At 40.3% G+C, this 15,147-nt stretch overlaps 2 protein-coding genes across 2 annotated transcripts in view; both read left to right on the top strand.

Moving 5' to 3' along the window:
• Positions 1–292: 292 nt before the first annotated feature.
• The window catches only part of LOC311118044 (uncharacterized protein), a gene marked incomplete at its 3' end in the record, with an annotated part of 32,788 nt that continues 17,933 nt past the window's right edge, over positions 293–15,147 (top strand). Inside the window, exons 1-3 of the mRNA XM_084192920.1 lie at positions 293–335; positions 3,896–4,012; positions 6,370–6,486. Of these exons, the coding sequence (XP_084049046.1) occupies positions 3,945–4,012; positions 6,370–6,486 (185 nt within the window). The 5' untranslated portion in view covers positions 293–335; positions 3,896–3,944. The remainder of the gene's footprint in view (positions 336–3,895; positions 4,013–6,369; positions 6,487–15,147) is intronic.
• Positions 7,101–15,147, top strand: part of LOC311118045 (NACHT, LRR and PYD domains-containing protein 3-like) — a gene marked incomplete at its 3' end in the record, with an annotated part of 15,169 nt that continues 7,122 nt past the window's right edge. Inside the window, exons 1-6 of the mRNA XM_084192921.1 lie at positions 7,101–7,176; positions 7,590–9,348; positions 9,641–9,758; positions 10,292–10,386; positions 12,187–12,360; positions 13,570–13,743. Coding sequence (XP_084049047.1) covers positions 7,140–7,176; positions 7,590–9,348; positions 9,641–9,758; positions 10,292–10,386; positions 12,187–12,360; positions 13,570–13,743 — 2,357 coding nt within the window. The 5' untranslated portion in view covers positions 7,101–7,139. The remainder of the gene's footprint in view (positions 7,177–7,589; positions 9,349–9,640; positions 9,759–10,291; positions 10,387–12,186; positions 12,361–13,569; positions 13,744–15,147) is intronic.

The raw sequence follows: 15,147 nt of genomic DNA, 5'->3' as shown, positions 1-15,147 counted from the left end.
TGAGTGTAGCCAGATCCTTTTCACTCACTATCCTTGTTTCATTTTGTGGTTCACCGGATTCATCATCATCCTCGAGACGAGGGACAGACGAACGACCTGCTAGCTAGCCAAGCTAGTCGGTACAGCTAGCTAAGCTAGCTACTCTACCAGCAGCATCCTAGTTATCCTAGCTACCACTACATCATCACCGGCTGCCTGCATTTCTTGTGGACCGATGGAGCTCCCGGGTTGTTTCTTCCACCTGTTAAATACAGTGGAGGGCTTCTCCCTCTCTCGTTGACGGATGCTGGCCTACGCTCCCTCTGTCCGGTTCTCCTCTCTTCACTAGATGGACGGTAACTTTAGTGTTTAACCCCTCTGTGTCCAAGGCCTGAACTTTTGAATATTATTTTCGGGGCGCCTCACGTTTGTAACGCTTTTTTCTGATAAAAACTAGTTTCATAATATTACCTTCTGTCCCTGGTTATGAAGTAATCGCGAAAAAACAGGCCTTATGTTTGGGCATTTTTCACCCTAGCAGCTCCTATTAGTTCTATTGAGCTCCGTGACACCGACTCGTCTTCAGAACGTTCTATTCCCAGCCCATTGTTCTGCGTCACAATGCCAGCTTCACTATTGTTATCAATGAGACCTGCCTGCATTAACCCTGTAGGTTTACCTCAGGTAACTTATTATTAATAAGGTTACGACTACTTGGTGAGCGTTAACCCTGTAGGTTTACCTCAGGTAACTTATTATTAACAAGGTTACGACTACTTGGTGAGCGCTAACCCTGTAGATTTACCTCAGGTAACTTATTATTAACAAGGTTATGGCTACTTGGTGAGCGTTAACCCTACATGAAACGGTCACTGTTCGCCTGAGTACACGATGTGGCCCCAAATATTGTTAATGATGGCTGGCGGATAGCCATCAAACGTTAAACATTTTCTGGTCATGGTTAACCATATTTGTTTTAAGAAAAATGTGTACAACCTAAACAAAATGCATGTCCCTGTCCTCTTTTTCAAGATGTGGCCGATTTAAACAGCCAGAATACATTTTTTAATTAAGAAATAACAATTTCTCCTGTAGCTCTGTTGGTAGAACATGGCACTTGCAACGCCAGGGTTGTGGGTTCGATTCCCACGGGGGCCAGTATGAAAAAAAGTATGAAAAATGTATGCACTCACTAACTGTAAGTCGCTCTGGATAAGAGTGTCTGCTAAATGACAAAAACTTTTTTTTTTTAAGGACTTCTTTCTAAATGGCTGCTGGGTAATTTGATATGCATCGACATCTTCGTTCATAGGCATCAAATTGAGCGAATGCTGCGCAGGCTCACTGAGTTGCAAACCAAATGGGTATAATGGGGTGATTGTTGTCTAATCGGGTGGTCTAGCTAATGGATTTGTAGATCTGACGCAGTTGCTACCTCAGATTATGAGCCTAGCAAGTGTCATTAATGAGTTATGTAGTACGCACATACGGCCACAAGGAGGAGCAAGAGTGCCATAAACCCATACTGTTTTTTGCCATATAAACCCTAAACCTAACAATCAATCGAATGTATTTATAAAGCCCTTTTTACACCAGCAGATGTCACAAAGTGCTATACAGAAAATCTTACCCTACTTATAACCTATTTTAGCCATAACCCTCACCCCTAATTCTAGGGTAGGGTAGCCTAGAACACCTTTAGAAACTATTTTAGTAATAATATTATCTTAGTAAATACAATTATAGTACTTAGTAAATTCAATTATAGTACTTAGTAAATACAATTATAGTACTAAATAGCATTTTGATTATTTTGTTAATCAAAACCTGTCTAAGCGTTTTGCTGTTAGTTTTTTGTTATTAGTTATTTTATGCTATTTATTATTGCAAGGCAGAACGCTTGATAAATAAGACATATTTGAAATACAATACCTCTGTGTGAAAGTCCAGCAATTGGCGTGGGGCAGGTTTGAGACTGATCTAATACACTTTATTTCTCAGCTGCCTCACCAATGTCTACGTGAATTAATAACTTTTAATTGCTAAATATTTCCAATAGATGGCAGCATAAGACCACGAAGCATCAGTTATAGGCTACAAGCAGCAATATGATTGACATAATTATAGTATGCAACCAAATACTAAATGTCCCATGATTTTCTAAAATGGTCACTCATTACTTTAGTCAGCTATATATCTCGTATTAGGCCTGTGATGCTTTTGGAAGAGTAATTAAATAGTGACTATTGCAGGTGTTGAACCCCTAGTAAATAATCACTAGTCAGATGCACTAACCTCAACCCTAGTATACATGCATTATAAAACATGATCTTAATATCTGATATTGGGAGTAAACAACCTCGGAATAGATAAGACAAGAGTGTGTCTTCCAGCCCACCAATAAATTACATCATGCAACCCTCCCGGTTAGCAAATGTACCTCAACATGCCCCTCGCTTGTGCTATAAGGCAGAGTGCTCGCTGCTGGTTGATGAATCTGACAATGAATGTACCAGGAAAATACGTTTTTCTCAACCAGAGTTGACTAAGTTAATGTTCAGGCTTATTGATAATCATTATAGTAATGAAGTATAATTTCAAAACATGAGCATAAAAACAGCTAATAATAAACATGAATCATCATTATATTATTTCACAGTAATCTGTTAAATGCTTTTTCAGTTGTTCCTCTTGCATTAGCAGTGTGGAAAGGGACAGTAAAAAGTGTGTGCAGGAGTTTTCCTGTGAGGGGGAGTGGTGGTGTATCCAGGGAGAAAACTAAACTAACCTTCTGAAATGTCATTCATGTTCTTATAATAATAATAATAATAATATGCCATTTAGCAGACACTTTTATCCAAAGCGACTTCCAGTCATGCGTGCATACATTTTTTTTGTGTATGGGTGGTCCCGGGGATCGAACCCACTACCTTGGCATTACAAGTGCCGTGCTCTACCAGCTGAGCTACAGAGGACCAGAGATTGCCATCTATTGGAATTATTTAGCAACTGCAGTAGTACTGAATAAAGTGTATCCTTAAAAAAGTAGTAATTACTCAGAATTTCCAAATATGACATTTTCTAGTTCATTTGACCAGTTACGACCATAAAATAACAATTTATAGTATAACAAACAATGAAACTGACATAAATCAAAAACACCATTCATTTAGTTAACTATATATATATATATATATATATATATATATATATATATATATATATATATATATATATATATATATATGCTATTTATTTAGATGGGTAACATTATCTGCCAAAGTAATACCACTGTAGATAAAGAAGAGCTCTCCAGTAGGTGAACCAAAACATTCAAAGGCCCTTTTCTCAAAATTGAGGTTACAAGTTTAATATCTTTCAAAGCAGACTTACTTTCCCATTGTTCCTCAACTGTAGTGTATGATATACCTTTTTTCTAGCTGAGTCTCTACTTTTATCCAAAATTTTATCAAATTTTGCTACATAAGATCGAGCCGGTTGGTCACATTTGACTGTGTAAGACCTAGCAGTACCACTTATTTATCTGAGAGTGAGGCAGATATATATTATTACTGTGTAAAACCTAGCAGTACTACTTATTTCTCTAAGAGTGAGGCAGATATATATTATTACTGTGTAAAACCTAGCAGTACTACTTATTTCTCTGAGAGTGAGGCAGATATATAATATTACTGTGTGAAACCTAGCAGTACTACTGATTTCTCTGAGAGTGAGACAGATTTTAAACAAACACATGTCTCCAATCTCTTTCATAATTTCTTCAAACAATAAAAGCTAATTTACGAACATTTCTGAAAATGGATATATATCATTTTGGAATGAAATTCTTCTTATGATTCTCCATCTGAGCTCAGAGTAGATGAGAGATGTAATGTTTGTCTCTGTTGTGTTGAAGTCCTATCAAGCAGGAGAGACCAGCCTCCCCTGTACCCAGCTGTGTGTCCATGAAGAGTGACTGGTCTATGGAACATCCTATAGAGTTTAGAGAGGGAGACTTTTCTAGTGAACAAAGGTAAGAAGAACTCATGGGTCATGGTCAGTGAGTTAAACAACACTTTCTCTAGTAATTTCTCCTCTCCCATGTTCCCATTTATTTTTGTTGTTTTCATAATCCATAGGCTAAACCTTTTTTCCATTTTCATAGTCCTAAACCAATTTTAAACTAACAGAACATTCCATTCCCTGTGTGTGTGTATGTGTGTGTGTGTGTGTGTGTGTGTGTGTATGTGTGTGTGTGTGTGCAAGTGTGTGCACTCCCCAGATGAGGAGATGTAATCTCTATCCTGATTGCCGAGTCACTTTTACCCCTACCTACATGTACATATTACCTCAACTACCTGGTACCCCTGCACATTGACTCAGTACTGGTACTCCTTGTATATAGTCTAGTTATTACCTCAACTACCTGGTACCCTGCACATTGACTCAGTACTGGTACTCCTTATAGCCTCATTATTATTATTTCATTGTGTTACTGTTTCCTTTTTTTATTTAGCTAATTTCATCTTACTTTTTAACTGCATTGTTGGGAAAGGGCTCGTTAGTAAGCATTTCACGGTAAAGTGTACAGCTGTTGTATTCAGCGCATGTGAGAAATACAATTTGATTTGAAGGTCATTGGCAGAAACACGTCATTGGCTCTAATGGTCATCTCGTGCTGAACAGCGCATGTTCAGATGTTGAAGCACGGTGGCTAGGAAAAACTCCATAGAAAGGCAGGAACCTAGGAAGAAACCTAGAGAGGAACCAGGCTCTGAGGGGTGGCCAGTCCTCTTCTGGCTGTGCTGGGTGGAGATTATAACAGTCCATGGCCATTAAGGCCAGATCGTTCTTCAAAATGTTCAAATGTTCATAGATGACCAGCAGGGTCAAATAATAGTCACAGTGGTTATAGATATAGTTGCGACAGGTCAGTACCTCAGAAGTAAATGTTAGTTTGCTTTTCATAGTCGAGCATTCTGAGGTTGAGACAGCAGGTGAGAGCGAGAGAGAGAGAGCGATAGAGAGAGCAAGAGAGAGTGGGAGAGAGAGAGAGAGAGAGAGAGAGAGAGAGAGAGAGAGAGAGAGAGAGAGAGAGAGAGAGAGAGAGAGAGAGAGAGAGAGAGAGAGAGAGAGAGAGAGAGAGAGAGAGAGAGAGAGAGAGAGAGAGGGAGAGGGAGAGGGAGAGGGAGAGGGAGTGGGAGCGGGAGAGAGAGCGGGAGAGAGAGCGAGAGAGAGAGAGAGAGCGAGAGCGGGAGAGAGCGGGAGAGAGAGAGAGAGAGAGAGAGAGAGAGAGAGAGAGAGAGAGAGAGAGAGAGAGAGAGAGAGAGAGAGAGAGAGTAACAGTCAGCCAGATTAGGCTACAGGTAAAGAAATAACCTGGCTGTTGTTGACAAGCATGGACCTATTCAGTTCATATCCATATTATTAATATTTCATTTCAGAGATTGAAATTACGACCCCATTCTCAGTAGCCTATTCCAGCAGGCTACTGGGCAACAGAAGCCCTTCCTACCTCAACATCGTCTTGCTATTCATGTTAAATAAATGAATCTGTCAATTTGAACTAAGCAAGCTGCTAAATCATTCAGCTTACATCTTGCCTACATGTTGCCCAGGCTACTGGAGGCTATCTGAAATAAGATGTAGGCCTATCATGGGCTATTTTTTGGCCTAGATTTCAGGCCTTGTGGGTAGTCATTGGGCTAGAAAAAGTCATTGCATTAAATAACCTGACTGTTGGGATGTGTATGTTACTTAATGTTTTATTAATGAGAGATAATGAATAAAAGAGAACACTGCGTTAACCGCAACCAACATGCTGGATCTCTGTTTAGGGGTCAGTGCTCTAAAAGGAGTCTCTCTGGGGAGAGAGAGGAGGGGGGCCCTGCCTCTAAAATGAGTCTCTCTGGGGAGAGAGAGGAGGGGGGCCCTGCCTCTAAAATGAGTCTCTCTGGGGAACATGACACCAAAGCTAAGAGGTGAGATGACAATGTTGTTTAAGAATTTATATTCCAAAACACTATATAGGAGGGGAAAAAATCACATTTGTGTTTTTTCATCAGAAATTATTACTAATGGGTACCTTCAATGTAACTATGTGTAATGTGTATTTTTAGGTGGATTATAATTAAGGGATATTTTCTGTAGGGTTTGATACATTTTTCGTCAGGGAAAATCAAGTCTGACTTTTTAAAGTGGAAATTAAACACTTTAGACACCTTTATAAAGCCTTGTAGTGGTTTAATCATTTCTTTAAACAATAAAAGCTAATTGACCAACATTTCTGAAAATGGATATATAGCGTTTTGGAATGAAATTCTTCTTATGTTTACCCATCTGAGCTCAGAGTAGATGAGAGACGTAATGTTTGTCTCTGTTATGTTGAAGCCCAATCAAGCAGGAGAGACCAGCCTCCCCTGTACCCAGCTGTGTGTCCATGAAGAGTGACTGGTCTATGGAACATCCTATAGAGTTTAGAGAGGGAGACTTTTCTACTGAACAAAGGTAAGAATAACTCATGGGTCAAGGTCAGTGAGTTAAACAACACTGTCTCTAGTCATTTCTCCTCTCCCATTTTCCCATTTCTTTTTGTTGTTTTCATAATCCATAGGCTAAACCTTTTTTCCATTTTCATAGTCCTGAAACAATATTAAACTAACATAACATTCCCTCCCTGTGTGTGTGTGTGTGTGTGTGTGTGTGTGTGTGCACTCCCTGGATGAGGAAATGTAATCTCATGTTTTGTCCACAGAAACCAACAGGAGAGATCAGAGTCAGAGATGCTCAGTGGTCAGTCATCCCTGAGTCATCAAACAGACCTGGCCTCCATATTCAGTGTATGTGGTCATGTTATGTACATTTGTTTTTGTTTACCTCAAGTAAAGTTGATATGTCAATCATTCATTAATGTGTTAATGAGAAAGCATTTCTTCTCTTACTTAACTTATTTACTTGATTTATTTCAGTTACTTGAAGAGAATATTATGACATTTGTGAAGAACGAGCTGAAGATGTTCAAGAGGATTCTTAGTCCAGAACTCCCAGAAGGCTTTGAGAGTCAGAAGCAGGATAAGGAAGTGGTGGATGCTGAAGATGAGAAGCAGGAGAGCAGTGCCAGAGAGGGGGCTCTGAAGATCACACTGCACGTCCTGAGGAAAATGAACCAGAAGGAGCTTGCTGACACACTGGAGAAAAGTAAGAGCTGTCTGCCTCATGTTGAATGCTGTTTTAGAACATTTAAAAGCTGTAGCTAAAGTACAGCTAAAGTAGCTGTGTAACTCAATGATATTGTAGCAGCCTTAACACAACACCTAGTGACCTCATCAAGTAGCAGCAGGGATGTGTTGTGGTGATTAATTTAGACAGAGAGAAGAGGAGAGACAGAGGAGAGAGAGAGAGAGAGAGATAACATTATTAATGCCATCAATAATACCAATAATGATATAAATCAGTCACACCAGTCTGTAATGTATTATGAAATAATGTACACATTTATACAGACAAGAGAATAAATGATTATAATTTAAACTTTATAAGACAGTCTTACAATACTGTAGTTATTACAACAGATGTAATATTAATGTCCTCTGTGTTGTTTCTATATTCAGATGAGCTTGCTGTGATTCTTCAACGTGAACTCAAATCTAATCTAAAGAAGAAGTTTCAATGTGTATTTGAGGGGATCGCTAAACAAGGAAACCCAACACTTCTCAATAAGATCTACACAGAGCTCTACATCACAGAGGGTGGAACAGGAGAGGTCAATAATGAACATGAGCTGAGACAGATTGAGACAACAACCAGGAAACAAGCAAGACCAGAGACTGCAGTCAAATGTAACGACATCTTCAGACCCGTAACTGGACAAGACAAACTTATCAGAACTGTGCTGACAAAGGGAGTCGCTGGCATTGGAAAAACAGTCTCTGTGCAGAAGTTCATTCTGGACTGGGCTGAAGGAAAAGCAAATCAGGATGTCCAATTTGTATTTTCATTCCCTTTTCGGGAGCTGAATTTGATGAAAGGGAAAAAACACACTTTGATTGAACTTCTCAATCACTTCTCAATGGAAACCAAAATATCAAGAATCTCCAACTATGACAAGTACAAAGTTCTGTTTATCTTTGATGGTCTGGATGAGTGCCGACTGCCCCTAGACTTCCAGAAGAACAAGATCTGTTGTGACGTCACAGAGTCAACCTCAATGGATGTTCTGCTGACAAATCTCATCAAGGGAAATCTGCTTCCCTCTGCTCTCGTCTGGATAACTACCCGACCTGCAGCAGCCAATAAGATCCCTTCAGGGTGTGTTGACCAGGTGACAGAGGTACGAGGGTTCAATGACCCACAGAAGGAGGAGTACTTCAGGAAGAGATTCAGTGATGAGGACCTGGCCAACAGAATCATCTCACACATAAAGACATCAAGGAGCCTCCACATCATGTGCCACATTCCAGTCTTCTGTTGGATTTCTGCAACAGTCCTTGAACACATGCTGAGTACAGACAAGACAGAAGAGATGCCGAAGACTCTGACTGAGATGTACTCACACCTTGTGGTGTTTCATACCAAACAGAAGAATGAAAAGTATCTTGGGAAAGAAGAGACAGGTCCACACTGGAATAAAGAGAGCATTCTGTCACTGGGAAAACTGGCTTTTCAACAGCTTGTGAATGGCAATCTGATTTTCTATGAAGAAGAGCTGAAAGAGGCTGGAATTGATGTCAATGAAGCCTCAGTGTACTCAGGATTGTGCACACAGATCTTTAAAGAGGAATGTGGGCTGTACCAGGACAAGGTGTACTGCTTCGTGCATCTGAGCATTCAGGAGTTTCTGGCTGCTGTATATGTGTTCCTCTCATTCATCAACAACAATGAGAATCTAATGGCCGAACCTCAAGTTACTGAAGTTACTGTCTACAAGAGTGCTGTGGATAAAGCCTTACAAAGTGAGACGGGAAACCTGGACCTTTTCCTCCGCTTCCTTCTGGGCCTCTCACTGGAGTCCAATCAGAAGCACTTACGAGGTCTACTGACAAAGACAAGAAGCAGCTCACAGAGCCATGAAGAAACAATCAAGTACATCAAGGAGAAGATCAGGGAGAATCCCTCTCCAGAGAGGTGCATCAATCTGTTCCACTGTCTGAATGAACTGAATGACCATTCTCTAGTGGAGGAGATCCAAAGCTACCTGAGATCAGGAAGTCTCTCAGAAGAAGAACTGTCACCTGCACAGTGGTCAGCTCTGGTCTTTGTGTTGCTGACTTCAGAAAAGGAGCTGGATGTGTTTGACCTGAAGAAATACTCCAGATCAGAGGAAGGTCTTCTGAGGCTGCTGCCAGTGGTCAAAGCCTCCAGAGCTGCTCTGTGAGTACATAACATGACATTTAAGTACTAATCATCAGGAAGAAATATTCAGTTTAGAGAAAAATATATATTATAATATTTATATAATATATTATATTATATTGAAAAACTTACTGAATCAATGCATTGATGTTCACATTAGTATAACAATATGACCATACAATTCTAGGAGACGGAAGATTAATCTATATGTTGTTTAAGAGAATAAACCAAATGCATCTGCCATTGTCCTTCTACACTACTGGTGTTAAATTAACAGTGTGTTTGTGAAATCATGATGATCTCTTTGCAGGCTGTCATTCTGTGGACTCACAGAGAAAGGCTGTGCTTCTCTGGTCTCAGCTCTGAAGTCAAACCCCTCACACCTGAGAGAGCTGGATCTGAGTAACAATTTCATGAAAGATACAGGAGTGAAGCTGCTCTCTGCTGTCCTGGGGAATCCCCACTGTAAACTGGAGACTCTGAGGTCAGTATTCCTGTAGTTGGTCAACAAGTGATAACTGTTCACCAGATCCACATGTGTTTACCAGACACACATAGTCCACACCATATGTGTTTGGACAGTGAAGCTTACAATTTTAAATTTGGTGCTATGCTCCAGCATTTTGGATTTCAGATTGAATGTTTCATTATAGAATGTCACCTTTTATTTGATGTTAATGGTGAGAGGTTAGCATGTTTTGTTGTAGCCTCTGTAACGTTCTCACTCATTATTATTCATGATTCATTCATGATCTTTCTCAATCATGGCATCATTAGGATTCATTCAGTAGTGTTTAGAAACATGTTATCTACTCACAGAAAGAAAATTACTCAACACCAAAGAATAGCAGTGTGGTTTTAATATGATTTGACTCTTTACAGGCTGTCAGGCTGTCTAGTCACAGAGGAAGGCTGTGCTTCTCTGGTCTCAGCTCTGAAGTCAAACCCCTCACACCTGAGAGAGCTGGATCTGAGTAACAATGACCTGAAGGATTCAGGAGTGAAGCTGCTCTCTGCTGGACTGGGGAATCCCCACTGTAAACTGGAGACTCTGAGGTCAGTATTCCTGTATCACTCAATGAACACACACTCATTGGACACACACACACACACACACACAAGGATTAATTTAGTAGTGTTTAGAAACATGTTATCTACTGTTAATAATGATACATTAATTCATGTATATACAGTACCAGTCAAAAGTTTGGACACACCTACTCATTCAAGGGTTTGTCTTTATTTTTTCCATTGTAGAATATCAGTGAAGACATCAAAACTATGGAATAACAAATATGGAATAATGTAGTAACCAAAAAAGTGTTAAACAAATGAAAATATATTTTATATTTGAAATTCTTCAAATAGCCACCCTTTGTCTTGATGACAGCTTTGCACACTCTTGGCATTCTCTCAACCAGCTTCACCTGGAATGCAGTTCCCACATATGCTGAGCACTTGTTGGCTGCTTTTCCTTCACTCTGCCGTCCGACTCATCCCAAACCATCTCAATTGGGTTGAGGTCGGGTAATTATGGAGGCCAGGTCATCTGATGCAGCACTCAATCCCTCTCCTTACACAGTCTGGAAGTGTGTTGGGTCATTGTCCTGTTGAAAAACAAATGATAGTCCCACTAAGCCTAAATTAGATGGGATGGCGTATCGCTGCAGAATGCTGTGGTAGCCATGCTGGTTAAGTGTGCCTTGAATTCTAAATAAATCACAGACAGTGTCACCAGCAAAGCACCCCCACACCATAACACCTCCTCCTCCATGCTTTACGGTGGGAACTACACATGCCGAGATCATCCGTTCACCCACACCGCTTCTCACAAAGACACGGCGGTTGGAACCAAAAATCTCAAATTTGGACTCCAGGCCAAAGGACAAATGTCCACCTGTGTAATGTCCATTGCTCGTGATTCTTGGCCCAAGCAGGTCTCTTCTTCTTATTGGTGTCCTTTAGTAGTGGTTTCTTTGCAGCAATTCAACCATGAAAGCCTGATTCACACAGTCACCTCTGAACAGTTGATGTTGAGTTGTGACTTGAACTCTGTGAAGAATTTATTTGGACTGCAATTTCTGAGGCTGGTAACTCTGATGAACGTATATTCTGCAACAGAGGTAACTTTGGGTCTTCCATTCCTGTGGCGGTCCTCATGAGAGCCAGTTTCATCATAGCGCTTGATGTTTTTTGCGACTGCACTTGAAGAAACTTTCAAAGTTGTTGAAAAGTTCCGTATTGACTGGCCGTCATGTCTTAAAGTAAAGATGGACTGTCATTTCTCTTTGCTTATTTGAGCTGTTCTTGCCATAATATGGACTTGGTCTTTTACCAAATAGGGCTATCTTCTGTATACCCCCCTACCTTGTCACAACACAACTGATTGGCTCAAACACATTAAGAAGGAAATAAATTCAACAAATTAACTTTTAAGAAGGCACACCTGTTAATTGAAATGAATTCCAGGTGACTACCTCATGAAGCTGGTTGAGAGAATGCCAAGAGTGTGCAATGCTGTCATCAAGGCAAAGGGTGGCTGTTTGAAGAATCTCAAATATAAAATATATTTGTATTAATTTAACACTTTTTTTGGTTACTACATGATTCCATATGTGTTATTTCATAGTTTTGATGTCTTCACTATTATTCTACAATGTAAAAAATAGTAAAAATAAAGAAAAACCCTTGAATGTGTAGGTGTGTCCAAACTTTTGACTGGTAGTAGTGTGTATATATACATATATGAATAGATATGGCAGGTTTCAGGACTCTGATGTATCTGAAATTGTTGAAAGAATATATTTTCACACCAAAGAATAGCAGTGTGATTTTAATATGATTGTACTTTTGCAGGCTGTCACGCTGTCTAGTCACAGAGGAAGGCTGTGCTTCTCTGGTCTCAGCTCTGAAGTCAAATCCCTCACACCTGAGAGAGCTGGATCTGAGTAACAATGACCTGAAGGATTCAGGAGTGAAGCTGCTCTCTGCTGGACTGGGGGATCCCCACTGTAAACTGGAGACTCTGAGGTCAGTATTCCTGTACTTGGTCAACAAGTGATAACTGTTCACCAGATCCACATGTGTTTACCAGGCACACATAGTCCACACCATATGTGTTTGGACAGTGAAGTTTACAGTTTTACATTTGGTGCTATGCTCCAGCATTTTGGATTTGATATAGAAAGTTTCATATTAGGCGACAGTACAGAATGTCACCTTTTATTTGAGGATATTTTCATACATATCTGTTTTACTGTTTGGAAATGAAAGCACTTTATGTATCTAGATCTCCCATTTGAAAAAGTCTTAATAATTTGGACATATTCACTTATATTGTATTAAAGTAGTCATAAGTTTAGTATTTGGTCCCATATTCCTTACCTGCAGTGATTACATCAAGCTTGTGATTCTACAAACTTGTTGAATGCATTTGCAGTTTGTCTTGGTTGTGTTTTTGATGATGTTTTTCCTAATAGAAACTGAATGGTGAATAATGTCCTGTCATTTTGGAGTCACTTCACTTGTATTGTCAGTAAGAATAGAATATGTTTCTGAACACTTCTACATTCATGTGGATGCTACCATGATTATGAATAATCAAGAATGAATCGTGAATTATGATGAATGAGAAAGTTACAGAGGAACAAGGATCATACCCCCTCTGTTATTGGTAACTTTCTCACTCATTATTATTCATGATTCATTCATGATTTTTCTTAATCATGTCGTCATCAGGATTCGTTTAGTAGTGTTTAGAAACATGTTATCTACTCACAGAAAAAAAGTGCTTTAATTTCTAAATGGTGAAACGGATATGTATTAAAATACCCTAAAATAAAAGGTGACATTATATACTGTCACCTCATATGAAACAATCATCTGAAATCCAATATGTTGGAGTATAGAGCCACATTTAAAATGTTAGCTTCACTGTCAAAATAGATATAGTGTGGACTGTATACTCAATACAATCTAAATCTGATACCTCACTGTCTGTCTTTTGACTGATACTGCTTTTTAAACTGCTCTGGTCAGTCAACTCAAATATTTGTACTATACATGTTTCTCTCTACAAGCAATATTATGATAATTTCTAATAATGATACATTCATTTATGAATAGATATGGCAGGTTTCAGGACACTGATATATCTGAATATGTTGAAAAAATATTCTGCCACTATTTTCACCACCAAAGAATAGCAGTGTGGTTTTAATATGATTTGACTCTTTGCAGGCTGTCAGGCTGTCTAGTCACAGAGGAAGGCTGTGCTTCTCTGGTCTCAGCTCTGAAGTCAAACCCCTCACACCTGAGAGAGCTGGACGTGAGCTACAATCACCCAGGAGACTCAGGAGTCAGACTGCTCTCTGCTGGACTGGAGGATCCACACTGCAGACTGGAGAAACTCAAGTATGTAGAGGGTTTATGTCAATGTTCATATCAGACATGTTGGAGTTATCAGGCTAGTTAAGACAAACATTCTGACCACCACTTGGACTAAGTTATATAAAGACTGTGTGTGTGTGTGTGTGTGTGTGTCCAGTGTGTGCATGTGTGTGTGTGTGTGTGTCCAGTGTGTGTATGTGTGTGTCCAGTGTGTGTGTGTGTGTGTGTGTGTCTGTCTGTGTGTGTGTGTGTCCAGTGTGTGCATGTGTGTGTGTGTGTCCAGTGTATGTGTGTGTGTGTGTGTGTGTGTGTGTCAAGTGCGTCGGTCCTGTGTGTGTGTGTGTGTGTGTGTGTCCAGTGTGTGTGTGTGTGTGTGTGTGTCCAGTGTGTGTGTATGTGTGTGTCCAGTGTTTATGTGTGCACGTGTATCAGTGTATCACACACACACAAACACACACACACACAAACACACTGGACACACACACACTAGACACACACTCACACACAAACACACACACACACACAAAAACACACACACACACTGGACACATACACAAGCTGGACACACACACACACACGCTGGACACAAACACACACTGGACACACACACACACAACAACTGGACACACTCACTCACACACACACACACACACACACACACACACACACACACACACACACTGGACAGACACACACACTGGACACACACACACTGGACCCACACACACACACACACTTGACCCACACACACACAAACTGGGGACACACACACACAAACACACACACACACACACACACACACACTGGACACAAACACAATGGACACACACACATACTGGACACACACACACACACACACACAAACAAACACAAACACTGGACACACACACACTGGACAAACACACACTGGACACACACACACTGGACACACACAAACACTGGACACACACACTGGACACACACATACTGGACACACACACACAGGACACAAACCCACACTTGACACACACACACACACACTGGACACACACACACACTGGACACACACTGGACACACACACACTGGACAAATACACACACACAAACACACACACTGGACACACACACACTGGAGACACACACACACACACTAACACTAGACACACACACACTGGAAACATACACACTGGACACACACAAACTAGACACACACACACACACACATACAGAGGACACACACACACACACACACACTTGACACACACACACTGGACACAAACACACTGGACACACACACAAACACACACACACACACTGGACACACACACACTGGACACACACACTGGACACACAAACAATGGACACACACACACACACACTGGAAACACACACACACACACACTCGACACACACACAGGACAAAAACTAACACAAACAAAGAAAGTACAC

Source organism: Coregonus lavaretus (assembly GCF_964263955.1).
Source record: "Coregonus lavaretus genome assembly, contig: HAP1_SCAFFOLD_3119, whole genome shotgun sequence".
NCBI classification, from domain to species: domain Eukaryota; kingdom Metazoa; phylum Chordata; class Actinopteri; order Salmoniformes; family Salmonidae; genus Coregonus; species Coregonus lavaretus.
The sequence above is the reverse complement of the archived record's forward strand: the minus strand, read 5'-3'. Positions and strand labels throughout refer to the sequence as shown.